The 21,362-nt window shown below is 43.4% G+C and overlaps 2 protein-coding genes across 3 annotated transcripts in view; one reads left to right on the top strand and one right to left on the bottom strand.

The window, feature by feature from the left end:
- Window positions 1–903: 903 nt before the first annotated feature.
- Window positions 904–13,158, bottom strand: NTAQ1 (N-terminal glutamine amidase 1). Of its 2 annotated transcripts, none has more exons than XM_083876348.1 (6): window positions 12,988–13,158; window positions 12,728–12,827; window positions 12,019–12,069; window positions 9,900–10,048; window positions 9,441–9,565; window positions 904–1,193 (listed from the first exon to the last, which is right to left on the bottom strand). In XM_083876348.1, the coding sequence occupies exons 1-6, from the start codon at window positions 13,059–13,061 to the stop codon at window positions 1,060–1,062; spliced, it is 633 nt and encodes a 210-aa protein (XP_083732474.1). In that variant the 5' UTR covers window positions 13,062–13,158; the 3' UTR covers window positions 904–1,059. The 2 variants fall into 2 exon arrangements, with proteins under 2 accessions (XP_083732474.1, XP_083732475.1); XM_083876349.1 differs by lacking the exon at window positions 12,988–13,158 and adding an exon at window positions 10,493–10,550 and having other exon boundaries at window positions 12,658–12,758.
- A 272-nt stretch (window positions 13,159–13,430) lies between these two features.
- ATAD2 (ATPase family AAA domain containing 2) overlaps window positions 13,431–21,362 on the top strand; it is a 29,364-nt gene continuing 21,432 nt past the window's right edge. Inside the window, exons 1-6 of the mRNA XM_083868872.1 lie at window positions 13,431–13,660; window positions 17,280–17,419; window positions 17,933–17,982; window positions 19,335–19,488; window positions 20,529–20,625; window positions 21,084–21,132. Coding sequence (XP_083724998.1) covers window positions 13,451–13,660; window positions 17,280–17,419; window positions 17,933–17,982; window positions 19,335–19,488; window positions 20,529–20,625; window positions 21,084–21,132 — 700 coding nt within the window. The 5' untranslated portion in view covers window positions 13,431–13,450. The remainder of the gene's footprint in view (window positions 13,661–17,279; window positions 17,420–17,932; window positions 17,983–19,334; window positions 19,489–20,528; window positions 20,626–21,083; window positions 21,133–21,362) is intronic.

The raw sequence follows: 21,362 nt of genomic DNA, 5'->3' as shown, positions 1-21,362 counted from the left end.
TGTGTAAAGTAGAACAGGTCCAAAGCTGAGAACTAAAGACATAATTTTAACCTGTTTCTGCAATTCCATGTTTAGGGCACTCTTCTAAGAAGTGTGAGACTGCTCCAAACCCTCAGTCAGCAGGATGGCTTTCCCGGGATGCCCTGCAGGGATGCAGCCTGGTACCACCTCCAAGGATATTTAGCAGCAGACAACCCAGAAGGGGGAGGCTTTCTCACTCCCCTCCCCCCCTCCATATGGCCCTGCTGATTTCCTTACACCAGCAGGAGCAGCTGTCTGACCTCATGGCAGGCCAGCTCAAGGAACCAAGAGGCAGAAAAAACCCTCAGCAAAACTTCCTGCTTTCTGTCAGAATTACCCTGAATTACCACAAGGCCAAACAAACACCAAGTGCAAGAAGATAGGAGCAGGTGAGAATGCACAGCCAGCACGAGAAGCAAAAATAGCAACTGCATCTTCCAGGAACTGTCAGCACTAGAACATTTAGCTGAAATGGCAGGATTTAATTCTCCCCTTGTAGAGCACAGAAACCTGGATACTTACCTGGTTTTACACAGTGCATGGGAATTCACAACTGAACTACTAAATCAATTTTCCCTTTACACTTCTGCTAAACAAGGACTAATCAGTAAAGCTAGTAAGGAAACTGAGATGCACTGTCTGTTTATATATAACTGACAGCAATCATAACATGAAGAAAACCATATCTCACTTTTGAAATGTGACAATGTGTAGCAATTTAGGCTGCAATGTTCAGTAGGCACGTATTTTATGCACATATTTTTCCAGAAGCTTTTTCTGCAGCTCTTTTCAGTTTGGGCACAGTAGCTGGAAAAGCAATATGCTTATGGTGACATGTCTGCCTTTGATTTGACATTAAAAACCAAGTGCATTCTTACATAATTAAAATAAAGGTTTTTATTCAGTTCATGATATTTCTGATTGGGTGTTCTGTTTTTCCAAATACCTATTCCATGTACAGAAATGTAAACCATAAATACAATGTAAGAGCAGCAAAACATGACACATCCACTCAGAACCAGAGGAACTTTGTTCACTTTACTGTCCTTCCAAGGAATAGCTGTAATCAGTCTGATTGCCAAATCGATGCACAAAGTCTGGAAGGGAGAACACTGAGCCCCATCCCACTTCAGGATTCATACTGATGAAATCATCCAAGTTCATCTTGGAATCTAAAAAAGGACCAGAAAAGGGAAATATTTAGGTTCCTGGTGCAGGTTCTGTAGCACAGGTACACATCTTTCAAGAAAACATTCCAAATCTCTCTTCAATAGTTCAGTTCACTCCAGCAAGATTCTGCAAATTGCATGGTGGCACAGAAACATCTATTTCCAGTCTCAAACATTGCTTTTGCTCTGGCTCCCCTCTCTGCCCATGGCAATAATCACATTACAGGATCAGTAAGCATCACTAAGTCACTAGAAACTAGCATGTGTGGGTAAGATTTTTCCCTACAACAGCAGCCTGGAAGGCTCAAGTAGTGTCAGAGAACTGGAGTGCAAATAATAACCAACACAGGGAAGTGCAATGCAGTCTTCCTGCACTCACACAAATGGGATGACTCAAAAGCAGGGGAGCTATTATTCACACATTTAAGTTCGGAACCAAAGTCAACAGAGAGAACCAAAATCAACAGTTCAGAACCAAAGCAACTTTTGCCCTGACCACAGGGGGATGGGCTCACAGCAGTGGTCAGAACTGCAAGTTGCTTGTTGTCTCTCAGAAGTGATTAGCCCCTTGGCAAATCTGCAGTCTGTTCCTCTCTGGATTATAGTATTTATTTTCCCTCCAGCCCTGAACTTTGTCCTCACTGAACATGGCCCCACTGCAGGGCTAGAATACGCAGAGGGGAAACGTGTGACCTAATCCAGTCCCCACCCCAGAGGGATGCTCAGGTGAAGAAGAACACGAACTAAGCTGAGGGCAAATACTTATTTTTTGTGAATCCTGAATGGCAGAATGAAGTCAGGGTGAAAAGTTTAACTGCCACAGTTTCAAAGAAAAGTAACCATGACTTCTCTTTGCCAGGATTTTAATCTGCTCTGTTCCCTGCAGGAGGGGTAGAAACCATTCTGTCCCATTCATGAATCCCAGAGAGCTCACTGGAAAAGTGCTGGTGTGCAATTTTGGGTTTAGGTGCCTTATACATCCTTTTTCTGGAGCTGGCCTGGTACAAGCTTCACTGACTCAGAACCATGCTGATCAGAGGTTCAGCTCTGATGACAAACATCTGTAGGCTTCTTGTTTTAGGTTCTCACTGATGATGGGTGCAAATAATTTTGTAAATGCCCATGAAAAGAAATCTGGCAGAGAATGAGTTTAAGGAACAGAGTGGTAAAACCTCTGTTACAGGTTTACTTTACAGATTTACTGTTAACAGCTCTTGCACTGTATTAAGTATTCACTTTACCATGGATGATTCATGTGTGCATTTAAGGATTAAGAATCAAGTAAGAGGAGGCTCTAGTGAATAGATTATAAAATCCAAAGGATGGAATTTGCTTCAGCTGCAAAATGCTTGGGTAACTAGGCTTACCATTATGGACAGTGTAAGCAAGGAAAAGAAGATGATATTCAGGAACCCCAGACCCAGGAGTCTTAGGCATAATCCAGTCTCTGAAGGCCTCTGGTTTGCACCCTGTCTACACTACAGCACAGCTTTGTGATTTGCCTAATCCCAACTCTCACCTCTTCCGAGGTCTGGCCCCTAAGTCTTTTCTTGTTAACCCATTTGAACTCTGAGTATGGAAAATCCTTATGTCCAGCCAAGCATGCTCCTACTGCTGAAGTGAGTCTGGCAGAACAGGGTCAATTTCTGCCTGTGTGGGAATTTAAAATAGCACAAGCTCAGCAATTTGCTGTCCTAGCTCAAGAACAAATTAGTAGTGGATAACAGCTCTTGCTTGCTGGTAGACTGGTAAGTCTCTTTTCCACTTCCAAAGTTGTCTTTTCCTCCCAGACGCTTTTTCAAAATTAAGGTGATTCTTCACATACTTTAAGATTAAATAAATAAATCTCTGCTTTATGTGCATTGAGCATAGTAAAATAACTCATTCAAAATAAACACTGTTCTGTGAATGGTAAAGCAGTCCAAAGGAGATTGTTCCAGTAGTTACAAACACAGCTGCTGTTCGCAGCTTGGAAGTTGCTATCACAATGCCCGCAGGAAATGAAATATTCTCTAACTTCGGAAGGATTGTGGCAGATTGTTTTACCAAAGCAAACAAGTCCATTCCTGTGAGGAGCGATGGCCTAAGAACCTGTCGGTAGATGGCACTGGAGCAGCACGGGAGATACCCACAGGGAAAAGCTTAGTGAGACCTCTCCCGTTTTAACCGTGCAATAACAGCCCCTCTATGCTGCTCTTTCCTCTATCTGAAGGCCGTGCATGTCGAGTTAGACCTGACAGCGCTGGGAAACAACTCGGCAAAAATGCATGAGATTACCACAAAGTCCTCCTCCTGAAGCAGATAGGAATGACAAACTGGCCACAATTACTTCTGTGCAATAGCTTTTTAAAGTTTCTTAAAGGAAGAGGTACTACAACAATGGCTGATGGGCTCAGCCTTTGCCAGAGGTCGGTCCATCCTGGAGCTGGCTGGCACTGGCTCTGGTGGACATGGGGGAATTTACAACAGATACATCTGGATGCCACAGCTGGAAAACCAAGATGATCTCTCCACAAAAGCAAGGAGCACACATCCTACAACATTTTTACAAGACCAACAGCAGCAGAATTATTTTCTTTTCAGATTTACATTACCCTTGCAGTCCTCTTCAGGTGCTGTGACTGTTACACTAGCTTGCATTTGTGCATGCTTAGGGCTCATCTTCCCCTTTGACCAAACACACTTTGTTACACACACCCCCCACAAATGAGGCCTACCTATCTGGCCCATTCTGGGATTCCTGCATAACTCTATTTTTGTTTAAATCAAGTCTGCCACTTTTACTCTGAGCAGGGATGAAATAAAAGGCCAGGCAGTATCTCAGGTATTGTTAATCACAACACTTGTGGCTTCTGCCAACAGTAGTTAGAAGGCAGCATTTAAGCCAAGCCTTGGCTTGGCTCACAGACCTTGGACTAACTCAGCACAAGGACAGCTTCCCAAGGGCTGCTGGAAGCAAGGAAATCTGGAACAAAGCCTCCAAGACCAGTTCTGCTGAGGCCTAAAACCTTGGGGGCACCTAAAAGAAAGTTGGACTCATCACAAACTTGTGTTGGTGTTTACAGTTCACTTCAGATCCTCCTCCCATGCCTGAGCAGGGAGATAAGTCAGAAGGACTCTTCCCACGCTCAGCTGGGGGGTTGCTGTCTCCACAGCTGAGATATAACTGACTGTACAAACCATGGTTGAGCTCAATGTAAAACACAGCTCACCACTTTAAATTTTCTTTTACAGGAAGTGGTGTAATTTCAACAAGCCACTCTAGGAATTTAAATATTTCTTAGTGGTGTCTTTCTTCTATCCATCTGACTTCATTCATTACTTCCACAAAACCTTATGAAGCAAGGACCTAACTCAACAGACTGGAGTTTCATTCTCAAATGAGAGCAGCAGAAGGTTCCCAGGAAATGCATAGGAGCTATTTGTATCCCTATCAGTGCCTTTTCACTTTCACTAGGATCCTGCCACCACTTCAGAGAGGAGACACAGAAAGCAACTGCAGACATCTGCTGGGCCTCTGTCTAACAGATTTCCTGTCACATACATGTTTGATTCACAGTGTCTCCAGAACTGCTCAGCTGTCCTACTCATGCTCTTCAAAATAAAAAACACACAGCCCAAGTAAAACCCCATCATTGTTGACTACCATGGATTTTATTAATAATAAAAAGAACAAAAAGCTTTTTCAAATCAATCCAGTGAGTGTGCTACCAAACACCTTGGGAGAACTGAAATTCAAACCAGTGCTTTTCAGTGGTAGAGTTGCTGCTAACTCTTGTACATAAGCCATATGACCATCTGTTCAGAGTAATTTTGAAATGCACTGAGCAGGCTGTATTTTACACAGACTTGCAGTAAGGAGGGCTGATCTCATCCTGAGTCATAAACTAAGCAGAATCAGACCTCATTAATTTGTGGGAAGAAAATTTAAAAGAAAATCCAAGGTTGGGCTCACCAGCTCTAGAGTAATTAATCTGTTCACCGAATCTCATTTTCTCAGTTTTTATTATTTGAAAAAACTACTGTTTCCTTTCAGCAGGAGGTCACTGGCAAACAGGTGTGACCAGGGGAACATGCTGCAGCTCAGGTATGTTTATTCCAGCAGAGCAGCTTGGAGGACAGGACAAGGTGAGAAAACACTGTGCAGCTAGTTAGGTTGGGCAGCCTCTCCTGGCATCCATGGCAGCAGAGCAGAACAGAGGTCAGAGCAACGCCAGTAAAAAACACAGAGGCCTAACTCTGGGAAACAGCTAGAGCACAGCCAGTTCCAAGAGGCTAATGCTTAGCATGTGAATTCTGAGGAGATACTCAGGAGTCTGAGAGGATGGGTTTTTTTTATTATTGTTTCAGTGGTTGGACTGGAATTGTCTTTTCAAAAATGCTTTTAAAAGTTACCTTGTGCCAGCTTCAATTTTTTAAAGCGTAGACTGGAATTATGACTCCAGGTAAGCTTATTTTTTATGATTTATTCTGCAACCCCATGAACAGGACAAATACAGTTTAAGATTTATTCCCTTTGAGTTACTAGTAGGAGAAAAATGTTTAATTTGTTAATGTTTAAGATTGCACAATCCAATTCTGAAAGGTTTTGGTAGCAGGGGAGGGCTGTAGGGGTGGCTTCTCTAGAAGCTTCCCCCATGTCCCACAGAGCCAGTGCCAGCCAGCTCCAGGATGGACCCACCTCAGGCAAAGGCTGAGCCCATCAGTGATTGTTGTAGTACCTCTTCCTTTAAGGAATTCAAAAAGGTTATTGCACAGAAGTAATTGTGGCCAGTGAGGAGTGAGAATATGTGGGAGAAGCAACTCTGCAGACACCAAGGTCAGTGAAGAATGAGGGTCAGGAGGTGCTCCAGGCACTAGAGTAGAGATTCCCCTGCAGCACGTGGTGAAGATCATGGTGAGGCAGCTGTGCCCCTGCAGCCCATGGAGGAGCCACAAGCTGGAGCAGGTGGATGCCTGAGAGGAGGCTGTGACCCCCATGGGAAGCCCATGCAGGAGCAGGCTGCTGGCAGGGACCTGCACACCTACAGAGAGAGGAGTCACACTTCACACTGGAGCAGGTTCGGTGGCAGGACTTGTGACCCTGTGGGGGATCCATGCAGGAGCAGCCTGTTCCTGAAGGACTGCACCCTGTGGAAAGGGAGCCACACTGGAGCTTCATGAAGATCTGCAGCACATGGGATGGACTCACACTGGAGAAGTTCATGAAGAATGAGAGGAACCCCACAGTGGAGCAAGGGAAGGACTCCTCTCCCTGAGCAGCAGTGGCAGAAACAAGCTGTGATGACTGCAGCCTCCATTCCCCACTGAGCAGGGAGGGAGGAGGTAGAGAATTGGGAATAAAGCAAAGACTGGTAAAGAGGGAGGGGTGGAGGAAAGGTGTTTTTAGGATTTGTTTTGCTCCTCATTATCCTGCTCTGATTTTGATTGGTAATAAATTCAACTTATTTCCCTAAGTCAAGTCTGTTTTGCCCATGACAGTAATCAGTGAGTGATCTCCTCCTGTCCTTATCATATAGAAATATAGACATATAGAAAACAGAAGGAATATAAAACCCTTGCATCTTCTCAAAAACTTAGGAATTTGGCTACCCTAAACGAAAGCAAAAAAAGATAAAACCAAAACAAACCCACTCTAACAGAAATGTGCTTCACAAAAATATTGGTATTAAAACAGTATGGGGTCAGTTCTGTCAGCCATTACATTGCAGTCACCTCTAACATGAAATATGTAAGTAATTTAATCTTATGCAAACACTAATCAACATGGAAAGCAGAACGTTCTATCTAAGTGAAACGGCAGGGAGAAAACAGTTATCTGCAATGGAATTTGGCATGGACACCAACATTAATACCCCAGGCTCTTTTACGATAGCAAAAGGTCTGCCACCCAGTTTTACATCCAGTTAAAAATAAGGCAGCTTTATGCCTGATAAAACTGTGCTGAGACATTACAGTTGGACCCAGACTCCTCACAGACTCACAGCACTGTGCACGTTGAAACATGCATCATTATAAAGTATCTCAAGTGAATACAAAGGGAAGACAAAAAGTAAAGCTGGAGGAACTGGTACTAAATGAAAGACAACTTGAACTAGATGTCCTAGATCTGAGGCAATCCAGTCCTGTTCTGACTCAGACCTCGAAGCTCCCTAGTGAATGACTTTTCACCTTCAGTGGGTGCAAGGTAGCAAATTTCTTTCAGCCAACTGACCAGGAGACCAGAGCACATCAGCACAGTGCTGGAATATTATGTCCATTTGGAGCTCCTCAGCATGAAAAATCCCCCAAAACATGGACATACTGAAGCAGACCCACAAGATGAAAATCAAGTTGTTTGGTGCAGGACAACATTTATTCAAGAATAGGCTCAGAGAACTGGGTCTGTTCAGTCTTAAAAAGAGAAGATGAAGGGGAGATATTACTGCTGCCTATTTCTACCTGACCAGAAGTAGGACAATGGAGCCAGAGTCTTCTTGGAGGAGGCTGGCAACAGAGCAAGAAATTAAAAAGGCAAGCCGGAACATGGGAAATTCAGATTATATACTAGGATTTTTTACTCATTTTTTTGTTTGCCATGACAGTGGTCAAATGTTGGAACACTGTCCAGAAAGGTGCTGGAATCACCATCCCTGGAGGTGCTCAAGACCAAACTGGACAAAGCCCTGTGGAATCCCTGTTTTGGGCAGATGTTGGATGACCTACGGACGTCTCATTCCACATGGCAAGGTACAGAGCAAAGAATGAAAGCAAAAGAGGAAGTAAAAGATACATATCCTTCACTATCTACAGCATCAGGCTGGCTGAGGCCTGTGGCTGCTGCTCACCAGTGAGGTAAAGCTCAGCCAGACATGATAGATAAAGGGAGAGTTACAGGGTTTGCAGCTATGGAGTCATTTACTCCAGCTAGAGAGTGTACACGTCTGCAACTGTCTGAGTCATTATGGAACTTACTACCCACAAGTAAAGGTTTTTTACTCTTCTGATTTGAATAGAATTTTTTGCTTTCCTGGTCTGACCTCATCTATGTTCCTCACACTTTCATTAGCTCTGAGCTATCAAAACAACAAGGTTCCCATAGACAAAAAAGTTCTCAGCACCTACGAGGCTCCAGCCAACAAGGAACCATTCACTGTAGTTCAGGAATCCTACACTCCCTACAACACCTTTGCATAAAATTCTGCTGGAAATAATAACCAAGAGTTAGAATTCAAGGTGCTTCATAGCCTGGATTGTCTAGAAAACACCTAAAGCTCCATAACAAAGACTATGTCTCTGTTCCTGCTCATTCTCATAATTCATTTCTACTCCCACGTGAAACACCAAGCTTCCTTAGAAGCCAGAGCAAAGACTGAGAATTCATTCCCCAGCAACTTAAAGCCACTTGGACCTAAAGACAGAACATGTTCTTTGACCCTCCTCTCTCTAACATAAACACATAGCAGCACTGCATTACTAAAAATCAACAAAACCAAACATGTGGAGCAATAACATGGAAACCCTTTCAAACTCTTTCAAAGCAAAACATTACCATGCTTTCCTTGGAAGAAAATGAGAGAACAAAAACACACATGGCAAATGCTACTCAGCTTGCAAAACACATGATTAGAATAAGCTGAAGTGCTGTGTGATAAGAATGCTTTAGGCAGCTCTAGAGAACAGATGCCAAGTCTTTACCTCTCTCTCTGCCTGGTCCAGAAGCTACTAGCTGGGCTATCACTTAAAAGAGGCTTAAGGCTAAGGGAAAAACTTGCAAACTTTAAGTCACTGCACTTAAAACATCCTGAGGTCCATTCACCTGGTAGAGAAACCTCAGACATTTCATACAGACAAACCCACCACACTGAGCAGAGCCTGAAAACTTCCTCCTGCCAACACTACTTTGCCAGAATGGGATCTGTGTGCTAGAGTGTGGAATAATCACTGTGTGAAAAGCTTTGTGACCTCTAAGCAAGTTATTTGGCCTGTTTGCTTCAGTTCCCTACTGCAACAACAGAACAGTATTACTTAGCTCTTTCTCTCTGCTCAGTTTATGAGTATCAGCAATGTTTGATACCAGTAAATGCCGGAAGACATGTCAGACCATGTGTTCAAAAAAGAGAGCACCAAATGCTTCGTAGCCCTATTTTTTCCCATATGAAATAATTAAGCTGTCTGGAAAAACGTTATAGAAGTTATTTATTTCCCATGTGTATCCCGGACTATTTCATTCATCACTGTAAGCAGGAAGAAGGAATTCTAGGAGCTCACCTGCAGTTTCAATGCAAGGGTATGGAGGAGGAGGTTTCTGCCATTTCCCATCTGCATCCTTCATATGAGATCTGTCTGATGCAAACGTCTTCAAGTACAAATCTGCTCGAATCATCCTGATTTTTCTAAAAAAAAAATTGCAAAATTGTATTAAAAGATGCATGTACACGATACTGCACTAACCACTCAGAATAAGAACACTTTTCTCTCATCAAGGAGCACAATTGTTATCAAATACACTTAACAGCAATGTTGGGTCAAGTTGTGAAGGTACAGTAGGAAAGAAAAGGAGTTTTGATGACTGAGGTAAAGAGCTTTAGAAAAGTAACAGTGCATTTATTTTACTGGAGTACAGTAATAAACCTCTGTCACTATGCACACACAAAAAGAACTTCAACTTTGATTATGGATTATGGATATGGAAATAGCATCCATAGTCTTTATATTTCATGTCATCACCTGTGAAACTCTGGACGAAGGCTGTTATCTGACCTAAAGGCCTCCACACTGTACACATCAAAAGGACACGGAAAGGGCAACACTGTGTCAAGGTCATAAATGAAGTTCTGCTCCCCGCCGGAAACATGAAGCAGAATAACATGGTAGTCCTGGGAAGAAGGGTAGTTGCCATTAGTTAAAGAGCAATTAATGAGAAACTGGTAAAGTGAGTGGAATAAAAAGCATTCCTAAAAGCTTAAGTTCAGATCCATTTTTAAAGCCTGCTTGCTGTCCTTGAATATTAAGCCTGTAACATTTCTGGCACCAGGACAAAGGTTTCCTAATGTCTATCTTGCCCATCTGCTCTTCCAGAAACCTTGCTATTCTTCCCACTTCTTTGCAGCCTCCTTTGATTTAAGCCAAGACAGCAAACTAAAGTGTACACTGCTCCTAAAAAACCAGAAAATCTCTCTCACGCTCCCCAGCAAACCACAAAAGTTGTTTGGTTAGGCACTTTTTTTTTATTAGACCCAATCACAAATAAACTCACAAGATAAAATGACAGGTTAACAACAAAGTTACCTAGTGATCTCTTCTATTAAGAGATTTTGTACCTGTTGCAGTAACACGGTCTGTGAATTTGAGTGTCGAGTGTTCAGCTGCCAGAAGCACCTGAAAAACCAGCACACCACTGAAAAACCAGCGAACAGCTCATGTCAGGAGGAGCACAGGATAAGACAATTTCCTGTAGCAGCTCTTGAGGCTGGGAAAAAATATCTGTGGGCACTACATCACACTTTTTCAAGGCAACTGTTTTATCAAGACATTTGGGTTGTGCAGTGCAGTTTTCCTCCTTCACAGGTGGAGGTTTGGGGATGCTGCAGTTACTGACATTAGATGTGAGGTATGTACACTACTGTTTTCCAAAATTAAATTGAATGTAGCCCTTAACAACTTACTTAAATGTACATTGAATCCACTCACAAAAAGGGCTGAGCACTGCCTTTTGACACTTTCAGTATTAAAACCACAAAGAAATTTGAATGAAAAAGATTTGGGCGATATACTTCACCAGACCAATACACATACACAGCTGTATCCAACAGTATTTAGAAAAACCTATTACAGAGTGTAAGAAAAATTAGCTTACAAGCTTTACACAACCTGTGATCCACTGAAATGTCCAAGTTAAAAGACCTTTTAATCCATGATTTTTTACAAGAAATCCACATTCTGCCATGGCCTTTCCTAACTCTGCTATTCCCTTTTAGGTCATCTCTGTAAAATCTGGATCTCTTTATAAACTAAATTTTTATTTTTTGTACTGCAAAGATACCAATATTTTGGAAGAAAGTGAATGATTCAGAAATCAGAAAACTTCAGAAGTTTGCAGATTACTCAGCAGAATTTCAGAAACAGAAATTGCCACAAGAAATCATTTTTTCTGTGCCTGATAACTGAAGGGACTCTATAATGATACCAAGGAATTCTGCAACAGCAGTTACTGTGACATTAATTGATGAAATGGCACTTCAAAGCCACTTTATGGGTCAGTTTAACTGCTGACACCCGAATACATATATAGCTTACGTTCTTCTATCATCTGGCAGGCCTACATATATATTTTCATCCACCTACTTCTTACAGGTACAGCCATCCACCTGCAATTCTACAGGGCTGGAAGCCTCAATAGCCAGATAATAATTTTCACAAATCTATTATGCATTTTTACTATAATTAAGATTTGTCACCTGCAGGTTTTACTGACTGTCTCATTAATTTATCAGGGATGGTGCAAAGGAGCACCAGATTTAGGCTGTTTATAAATCTGTTGTAAAAGAATTATAAATATTAATGCAAAACTATGCAATAAGTGCAGTTTGAAGGGACTTTAGAAGGTCATCTGGTCCAACCTATTGCCCAAGGAGACTCTCCTACAGCCAACTGCCCAGGACTGTACCTGGATAGCTTCTAAAATCTCCAAGGATGGAGATTCCACAACCCCTCTGGGCAACCTGCTCCAGCTAAAGTGTTCCTTTATGTTCAGATGGAAGAGTTTGTTACATGCCCATGTGTGATCCTGCAGCTGTCAACTACAGAGGCACACACTCAGAATTATTGAGAGTAATGAATGCCTTACCCAGACAACTGGCTCATCCCCATGTCCAGATTTCTGCTTCCAGAGTGGAATCTGAAAGTTACAAATGAACCTGAAGTGAATAAAATCTTTCAGATTAATACAGATTCATTTCAGATAAATTGCTTAGTTCTTTGTTAACCTATCAACTTCCTCAGCTTACAGCTGTGCTGCAGTAAGAGTTTTTTTTTCTAGTTTCTGCTTTAGGAGCATGAAATTGGAGATACTATTCTGGGCCACATTGAAAAAAGCTGTCCAGAGAAGTGATGGAATCACCACCCCTGGAAACATTCAAAAGATTTGGGGATATGCTTTAGTGGTGAACATAGTGGTGCAGGGTTAGCATTGGACCTAAAGGTCTTAGAGGTCTTCTCCAACCTTATTAATAGTTCTATGATTTTATAAAGATAACTATTCTCCTAAATTGACAGATTACAGACAGAATTACTCCCACAGCTCACAGGGATGCCATGCCTCATTCCACTGTCCTGAATGCAGTGCATCATTAAAAGATGTCACACGGTGTGGCAGGCACACCTCTGAGCCAAAGTGAGCCAGGAGATGGGTTTGGACTCTATTTCACCTACGGGCTGGGTAAAGGCTCACTCCCCAGCACTGGGAATCGCTGGGACCATGTCTCACCTACACTGGGCTGTGCTCTGGAGGCCCGAGCCCTTCCATAGCTGACTCCGGTCACATCCCATTAACTCACCATCCTCCTATCATTCGATATGAAAACCGCGTAAAATTCTTCTAAAGGGTAGCGCTCCTGACTCCTGACGTACTCACAAAGCTTCCAAACATTTTCTTCGCTGAAAAAAAAAAAAAAAAACAACCCCACACAAAACCGGATTATTTATTTTGCTTTCTTCCAACTTCATTTCTGGTGACGAGAAAGGAGCCCGTGACGGGATCAGCCGGCACCGCGGCGGTGTGAGGGGCACCCTCTCCTCCCGTCCCCGTCCCCCTTACCAGTAGCAGCTGGTGTAGGCGCAGGCGGGGCGGTGCGGCACGGCCGCCTCATAACCGGCCTCGGGCCGCGCCATGGCCGGCCCCAGCGGGGGTAGCCGCTACGGCGTCCCCGAGGGAACTGCGGCCATCCCGGCGGGCACGGGCACGGGCACGGGCACTTCCCGGGTACGGCCGGCGGTGCAGGGACCCCTCTGCGGGGCGGGAGGGGGCGGGAGGAGGCGGCCGGGCTGGCCCCGCCCCGCCGGGCGCAGCGCTCCGAGTTTTCGGCGCCAAACGCGCGTGTGGTGCCGCGGCGACCGATGTGCGTATCGCGTGTCCTTCCGCCGCGCGGGCCGGGAGGAGCGCGGGCCGGGAGGGAAGGCAGGGAGCGAGCGCGCGTGGCGGAGGGATCTCTGGGCGGCGCGCACGGCCCGGCGCGCGCGGGTCCCGGCCCATGTCGTCCCCCGTCCCCCGTCCCCCCGCCATGGTGGTCCTGAGGAGCAGCGCCGCCCGCTCGCCCCGCATGGCCGCCCGCGACAGCCGCTGCCGCCGCCCGCCCTTCGACCTGCTGGACTCCAGCTCCGAGTTCATCTCCCTGGAGCCCCCCGCGCTCAGGAGCCACCGCGTATGGACGCGGTCCTCCGGCTCGGCCCGGGCCGGGCTCTCCAGGGGCGCCAGGAGAGCCGAGGAGGCCGTGAGTGCCGCGGGGGGGGCGGGCGGCGCCGGGCTGCGGCCCGGACAGGCGGCGGGGGGGAGCCGAGAAAGCGCTGGGGAATGGTGTTCCCTGGAGGTAAAGAAGAGGAGAGCCGAGTGTTTGGGGCGAGCGGCTGCGGCTGGGGGGTGTGTGAGGAATCTGCGGCCTCCCCTCCACCCCATTCACGGCCGCCCCGCGGGTAAAGGGGGCTCGGCACAAGCCCCGCTCCGGGGGCTGGGGCAGCCGCTCTATGGGAATACAGACCTGCATCGCCCCGTGGTTTGGTCTGTTGTGTCATTCCGTTTGGTCTGTTGTGTCATTCCCCCATTCCCGTTTATTTTGGTTCAGTACCTTATCTGAAAAAGTTATCTTGAAAAGATCTTAGAAGCCTCTTTGCATTAGTTTCAGTAGTGCTTATAGAGTGTTCTGTGTTTAGATGACAGAGATGCATCAAAACCGGTGCGACATGAAATGTATGGGACCTCTGAGCGCGTTCTGGTTGGCCCGAAGGGGCTGCTGAATGCTCCTTAGTCAAGTGTATCCAAACAGTACTTTGGGTGCTCTAGAAAACAAGCTGTTTAGAAATGAGGGCTCGTTTGTACTTAATTGAAGTGCATAACCTTAGCGGGTGAAAATGTTACTTAAGCTGTCTATAATCGTGATCTCCCCTACTAGAAGAGAGACAAACAACTTGCACCATGGTAAAGGATAGGTGCAAAGTGGCCTGTGCTCTCTGCATCTCAGCGTTGCCTCTGTAATAACTGTACCCTTTCAATTTCCATTATTTTTAACATAGCCTTCAAAAACCTAAAACTTTCCTCTGCTATTTCCGAGTGAGGCTCTGCTCTGCAGGCTGTCCTGCATTGCTGTGACACAGAAAGGCAGACCAGATCTGACTCAGCAGTGGTCTGCTCTTCAGGGGAGTGTTGCCTTGGAGTGATGCTTCTCAAAGACTCTGTTTCCTTCAAGCAGAAGTCTTTCAGGAATCTCAGGTGTATGCATGAAATTTTATATTTTTTGACATTATTTTCAAGACTGCTGAATTAAGAAGGAGAAAGTCCTTGCAGGGATGGGATTTTCTCCCTCCCTTACAAAGAATGATGAATTAACTTAAAGATCACTGCCTTGTTTTTGCAGTCTCCATTAGAAATGGTTGTTGGGGGTTGTTCAGCCCCTGCACAGGAGGGAAGGCTGGGCAGCATTAGGCAGATAACACTGTTGGCTTGTGTTCTCAGTGTGGCAAACAGGAACGAGGAAGCTACATGTAAAGTCATCTCTGAAAGCAAAGCAGAATCATTGTTATGAAACTGGTTTTAAGGTTGTTCTTCGGTTTGGGTTTGTTTGTTTTTTTGGGTTTTTTTCCCTTCCTTTTTGTAGACCTTTCCCGTGCTTTGAGCATGAAGTCATTATCTCATTTGTAGTATGCTGGGCTCTGCTGGAGGTTTTAACTCTAGAATAATATAGAATAATAAAAGTGCTCCATTGGACAGAGATCATGAGAGCTGGTGCTGGCTTCATGTTCAAGTCCTGATGCCTCTTTCCTGTCCTGTTAATGTACAAGGACTTGGTGGTGGCAGCTTGTACTTTTTTTTTTTTTTTTTTTTTTTTTTTTTTTTTTTTTTTTTTCTGGTATCAGCATATGGTTTATCTTTAGTCATACAGCTCATTTAATCCATAGACAGCAAGAAGCATACAACAGGAGATCTAAGGTAAACCAACATCTGCTGGGTTTATTCTTTTCCAGGTTTCCAGTCCCAGTAATTTCATGAGTGAATCTCCAAAGTGGCTGCTATCCCTTTGGAAGCTGTGTGTCTCCAGGTCTATAGCCCTAGTGTAATTCCCCAAGCTGAACAAGTTTGTTCTTGTGACCTGTGTTTGAGGGCAGTGTGCTCCAGAGTTCCCTTTTTGTCTGGGCATCCTGACTTGTGTCAGAAACAGTGTGGCCAGCAGGACCAGGGCAGTGATTGCTGTGCTCAATTCACACCTTGAATCCTGTGTTTAGTTCTGTCCTCTGGTGACAAGAACGGCATTGAGGTGTTGGAATGCATCCTGAGAAAGACAATAGAGCTGGGGAAAAGTTTAGAAAGTTAAGTCATGAGAAGCAGATGAAAGAGCTGAGGGTGTTCAACCTGGAGAAAAAGAGACTCAGGGAAGACTTTATCACCCTCTACACCTCCCTGAAAGGAGGCTGTAGATGATCAGCCTCTTTTGTCAGGTAACCCGTGGCAGGCCAAGAGGACATAGCCTCTGGCTGCATCAGGGAAGCTTCAGGTTGGACATCAGCAAGAAGTTTTATTTAGTCTTCCTTTTCTTGCTCTGATGTATTTGTAAAAATGTTTTGTGTCATCTTTTACAGCAACAGTCAGATTAAATTCTATTTGGACTGTGGCCCTTGCAATTTTCTCCCTGCAAAACCTCATGACATCCTTGTGGTCCTTCTTCACTTATCTCCATCAATTAGTGGAATTACCCCTTGGTAACATTAGTGTGAAGAAGTAGAATAATCTGGTCTGTGTTCTGCCCTTTCAGTGTGAGATTTGGTTTGGCATACTCGTAATGAGACCTTGGGCTGTAAATGGAACAAGCTGCTTCCAGTGGTCCTCGCAGCTTTCCTGACACTGTAAAAGGCAATAGTGTTCTCCTTGCAGAGACACCAATGTGAGCCAGATGAACAGCCATGAAGAACTATATCTTGAGTTCCCTTTGGTTTTCTGTGGATAAATGCAAGCCTCCTGAAGGAAGTCTTTTTATATCCCTCTGAATGCCATTACAAATGGAGCAAAGACAGGAGGAAAACTCTTCTAAATAATCCCAGTACTAGAAATTTTTCTTTTGCAATAAAGATACAGAACTCTAGCAGAAAATGAACGCCCTTGGGTTCCAGCTGGTCCTCAGAGATCAGAAGAGCTGGGTGCAGCTGGGCCTGAGTTGTGATTATTGCTCATTGGGCACTATCAGCCTGGCTGAGTTCAGTAGGAACTTACCAGATCCAGATTCACACATAGTGCAGGTAGTTGAAGTGACAGGAAAGCAGATTCTTGAATTGCTGGTGGTAAATGCACCAGCTACAGAGTGTGTTAACTTGTGCTGGTACAGAATGAATAGTGACAGAGATCTACTGGCAACAGATCTAAGGAAATATTCCCAGATCTGCTCCAAGACAGTTGAGAGGCACAAAGCTCACCTAAAGGTGACCCTTCAGGGACAAGGAGTGACACAGTCCATCAGCTGATCCAAAGCAAGTAGAGGGGCTTTCCTCTCTCGGTCTCTCTATTGTTTTGGTTTTTTCTTTGGTTGTTTTGAAGTATTTTTGCCCCAAATCCATCTTTTGGAAATGTAATTTTTGGCCCCTCACAAAGAAGGGGAACAATTGTGTGTTATAGGTGAGATTTTGGTTACTGGGATCACTGAACCAAATTTAAAATCAAAGATTTTGAGTATTTTCTTTGAAACCTGGTGTGGTTTTTTTTTATCAGAGCTACTTCTTGGTGCAGAAGTGGTTTGAGGTTTACCTGCCATTAGTTGCAACTCTCTTGAATCAGGAGTGTAACAGACTAAACTTGATCAAATGGGGAAATATAGGGGGTTCAGATAAGTACATTCTTCCTTCTTTTCCTAGAAATTTTCCTCTGGCAGCATTGAATGTTTCAATGGACACTGTTTAAGGTCGATGAGAAAAAACCTGCCGCACTGTTCGGACTCCAGCTTTGACAAAAGCATGGAAATATTAAGTGAAAATGTCAATCAACACTTTCCAAGGTATTGTATTTTGAGGTGTTCAATCTCTATTTAAATCACAGAATGAAAAGGAAAAGTGAAAGCATGCACAGTGAGTCACATCATGATAAATCTATGGCTGAAAACCCACAAGGGAAGATGAATATGTTAATGTCAGTGCCAGTGCCTTAAAACTAGAATCACTCGTCTTAGTAAAAGTCTTCTGCTTCTATAAAAGACATGTATCTCCTCCCAGGCCCTTTGAGACCTCTCTTCTACTTTGGTTACTGAGATATTACCTGCCCTGTTGAGACATCAAGATGAGCAAGCTGGGAAATACCTGTCCTTGGAGAGCTGTGTGCATATGGTTCACAGAAGGCTTGGGATCCAAATCTTCCCTGGAGTCCCCCAGCTTTTCTTTGCATGACATGGAGTACCATATTAAAGTTCACCACTGCTGAGGGAGAAATGTGCAATGTGATTCAATACTTTTGTACAGTACTTCTAATACTTCTAATTCTGTTCTCCTTTTTTCTCCTCTCTTTCTTAATGTAGGCAGTTGGCAAAGCCAAAATCAGGCCCAAAAAAGGACGACTATAAGGAAGGTAAGTAGAGATAATTCCTTAGGATTCTTTTTTAGTCAGATTTCTGAGAAGGGTTGCATTTGGTCACTTTGTCCATTTAACTTGGCCCCAGAATCTTCTGAACTCTTCAGCCAAAATCACCTGAAGCTGTGAGACTAGATATAACAAAGATAGGAATTCCCACTGAGCTTTATGAAAAGAGGTAGTTGCAAAAAGGGAGGAGATGCTATTAATTCCTTTCGGACTTGGGAAGAATGCAGTGTGAATTCCTGAACTTTTAGGCATTAAAGAATCTGTTTCTTAGCTCATGTTTCTTTGTGTCTGTGATTTTCTGGAGTCTGCAGAACTGGTTAACTTCACATGTTAACTGTAATTCAGTGTTCCAGGTAGGAGAGGATATTGCAGTACTGTAACACAAGTCAGTTATAAAGTAATTCAGTCATGAGGTGCAGGCTGGAGTGGGAAAGATGTCACTGAAGTTGAGCTTTTCACTTTTGAACTCACTTGCCATGCTGAGCACACAAGCAGGCTTGGTGCTGTGGGGCTGGGAAGATCCTTTAGCTCCAGGGAGCATTGTGCCAGCTGCAGGCTGAGTGTGGGAAGGGACCCAAACTGCACTTGGTGTGTAGTAACTCAAGTTCTCCTTGAGCAATGTAAATTACTATTTACTGAATTCACAGTTAGTCTTATAGTCGGTGGTGATGAGATCAAACCTACCTGTATTTAAAATGAGATGGCGATACATCTGTTACTCTCACTGACCACAGTTTTAATGATAGTACAAGTCATGAACCCAGAGCAAAGGATGCTGTCTGGTAAATATTGGGCAGATCTCTTTTAAAGCAAGCAAGGATTTTTGAATTCTTTAGGAGTTTATCTTGTGGCATTTCTTGTCTTCTAGGGCTTTTGTGTCATGGTGCAGAAAATGAAAATAATGCATGCTTAGACAGTGTACCAAAACCATGCGTTTTTAGAAGAGACTTCTCACATAAGCAATTTTTAGAAAAAACTATTAGATACAATTTTACATGAATGGAGGGACAACACCTTAGAGGTAGGCATTTGTTGTTTCCACTTTCCCAGGGAGAGCTAACAGGAGTAAATTTGCCTCCTACGTGGAACAAAAGCTGTGTGTTTGTTTTCATCAGCTTGACTTTCCAGTCTGCTGAAAAGCTGCTATACAAATCACGCTTTTAAATATGTAGTTTAAGCAAAAGTACTTTAAGTTGAATGCTGCGATCACAAAATTAGATTTCAATTCAGTATTTAAATTTTTAAAATGAAAGTCATTTACATTTTCCTAGAGCAGGAGTGAAATAAAGGGACTGACAAATTTTCCATCACAGAAAGTTTTATGTATTGTTGCGTTTTAGTGTCCAGGACGCTGAAGACCAGAGCTGATGCAAAAGCTGCAGAGCAAGTCCATGAGGAAAATGGGGATTTGGAGGTTCGCCGCAGCTGCAGACTTCGACAGAGCCGTTACACCACTACAAATGAATCTGTTCTGTTTGACAAACTTATAACAGAGTAAGGAGGTTTTTCTGACCATCTTGCAAAGCTGCTATGATCAGCCTTATTAGCAACTCTTTGCATTATGGTGAAATATTGGCTAGGGACTTTCTCCTTTTGACAACAGGAAAAGGCAATGTTTTTCCTGGCAGCAAGAGCTGCTTGCATTCACTGGTCAGACTGAGACTTCCTGTGAGCTGCTATGTATGTGCTATATCTGAGTGATCAGGTGTTAGGAAGGACTTGCTTACTGTGAGGGTGATGAGACACTGGAATAGGTTGCATGGAGTAGCTGTGGATCCCCCCTCCCTGGAAGTGTTCAAGGTCAGGATGGGGCTTTGAGCAACCTGGTCTGGTATATCTATGGGCTGGGTAGGTTTGATTGTTGTGAACCAAAACAATCAGTTTGTGTTGTGACTTTCAGTAGATTTAACTTAAGATACTCAGGAAAGTTGGATGCTGGCAAAATGAAGCAATCCAAGTGTTTCTTCCTGTCTGTGGCTTAATTCTCTCTGTGAAGCCCAAACTGAAATGTGTTTTCTGAAAGATTTGCAAAGTGTAACAGCAGTAAGATGTTGTGTCTAGCATAAGTAGTATAAGTAGTCATCGAAAATCAACATGAAATTTAAATAGCAGTCTAGAGAAGCAATCTGTTGTCTGAAGAAGGCTGTGAACCAAGTGGCTCAATGCTATCATGCAGAGCAACCTAAGAGCTATGAAACGCTGCCATAATTTCTTTGTTACTTTACTGTGATCTTCAGAATTCTTTTTTCCTACTAAAATAGTAATTTGGGGTTTTTTACTGTGTTCAGCAAGAAGGGGAAAATAAACCTGAAAGAAGTGTATGTTTGCAAATACTCATACATTTGTTCTTAATCCTCTCCATAAAAAAGTAAATCTTTGACCTAATTTTTAAGTAGAGTTGAAAAATTGAGCTAAGTGTCAATGGCTTTTGTTGTGCACACTGTATTAAAATATGATGATTATGTGTGCTGTTCTAAATGGGCTTTTTCTGTACTTGCCTATTTTTACTTTCATATGTCAACTTTGTATTTTAGTACTGCAGAAGCAGTCTTGCAAAAAATGGATGACATGGAGAAGATGCGTAGACGGCGAAGGATGGGAAACCTGGAGGAGTTCCCTGACACAGAAGAAGTAGATACTGATTTATTTTGCTGGTTTTGTATAATTAGGGTATTTCACATAGAGAAATTATTTCCCTTCCCCAAGAAGAACTCATGTTAAAATGATAGACAGCAATCGTATTTCCTCTGTTTTAGTTTTGCTTTATTAAATTGTTAGTCCACTGTCCTTTTGGATGGCAATCACTTTGCTTTTTAAGCATTGTCATAGCTTGCTTTCATAGTTTTTTTGTTTGTTTGTTTGTTTGGATCTGCATTCCTATCTTAGAGTGGAAACCCTTGTTAATAATCTTACTAATCCTGGGTTCCAGAATGATGTTTCTGTTTTCTCTTGTTGTACAATAATTAAATCTTTGTATATAGAGTGCCTTGATAATGATACTGTATAGGCACAAATATGCCCACAGGTTTTCTGCTTATTTGTGACTGGTCTTTCCTCTTTTTTTTTTTTTTTTTTTTTTTTTTTTCAAGGAAAGCCTTGATATGGAAAGGACTGATGAAGAAATAGCTGATAATCAAGGTAGCATTGTTGGTTAAGTCTGTGTTAAGTTTTCTTGACTGTGCTCTAGCCAAAAGCTTTGTCTTGAGTAATTGAGATGGGATTAACTACTGGGTATTTTTTATCTATTAAATAAAAATCTGTGCTGCTACTGACATCACAAGCCACAGTCACAGACTCTAGGGCTGTACTGTAGTGAGCTCAGAACAGGTTTTCAAAGGAAAAGAGAGGCTGTTGTTTGTCCAAAGCAC

The sequence above is a fragment of the Zosterops lateralis genome (genome assembly GCF_965231275.1).
Source record: "Zosterops lateralis genome assembly, chromosome: 1".
Lineage (NCBI taxonomy): Eukaryota > Metazoa > Chordata > Aves > Passeriformes > Zosteropidae > Zosterops > Zosterops lateralis.
Note: the sequence above shows the minus strand (reverse complement) of the source record. Positions and strands in the feature narration are given on the sequence as shown.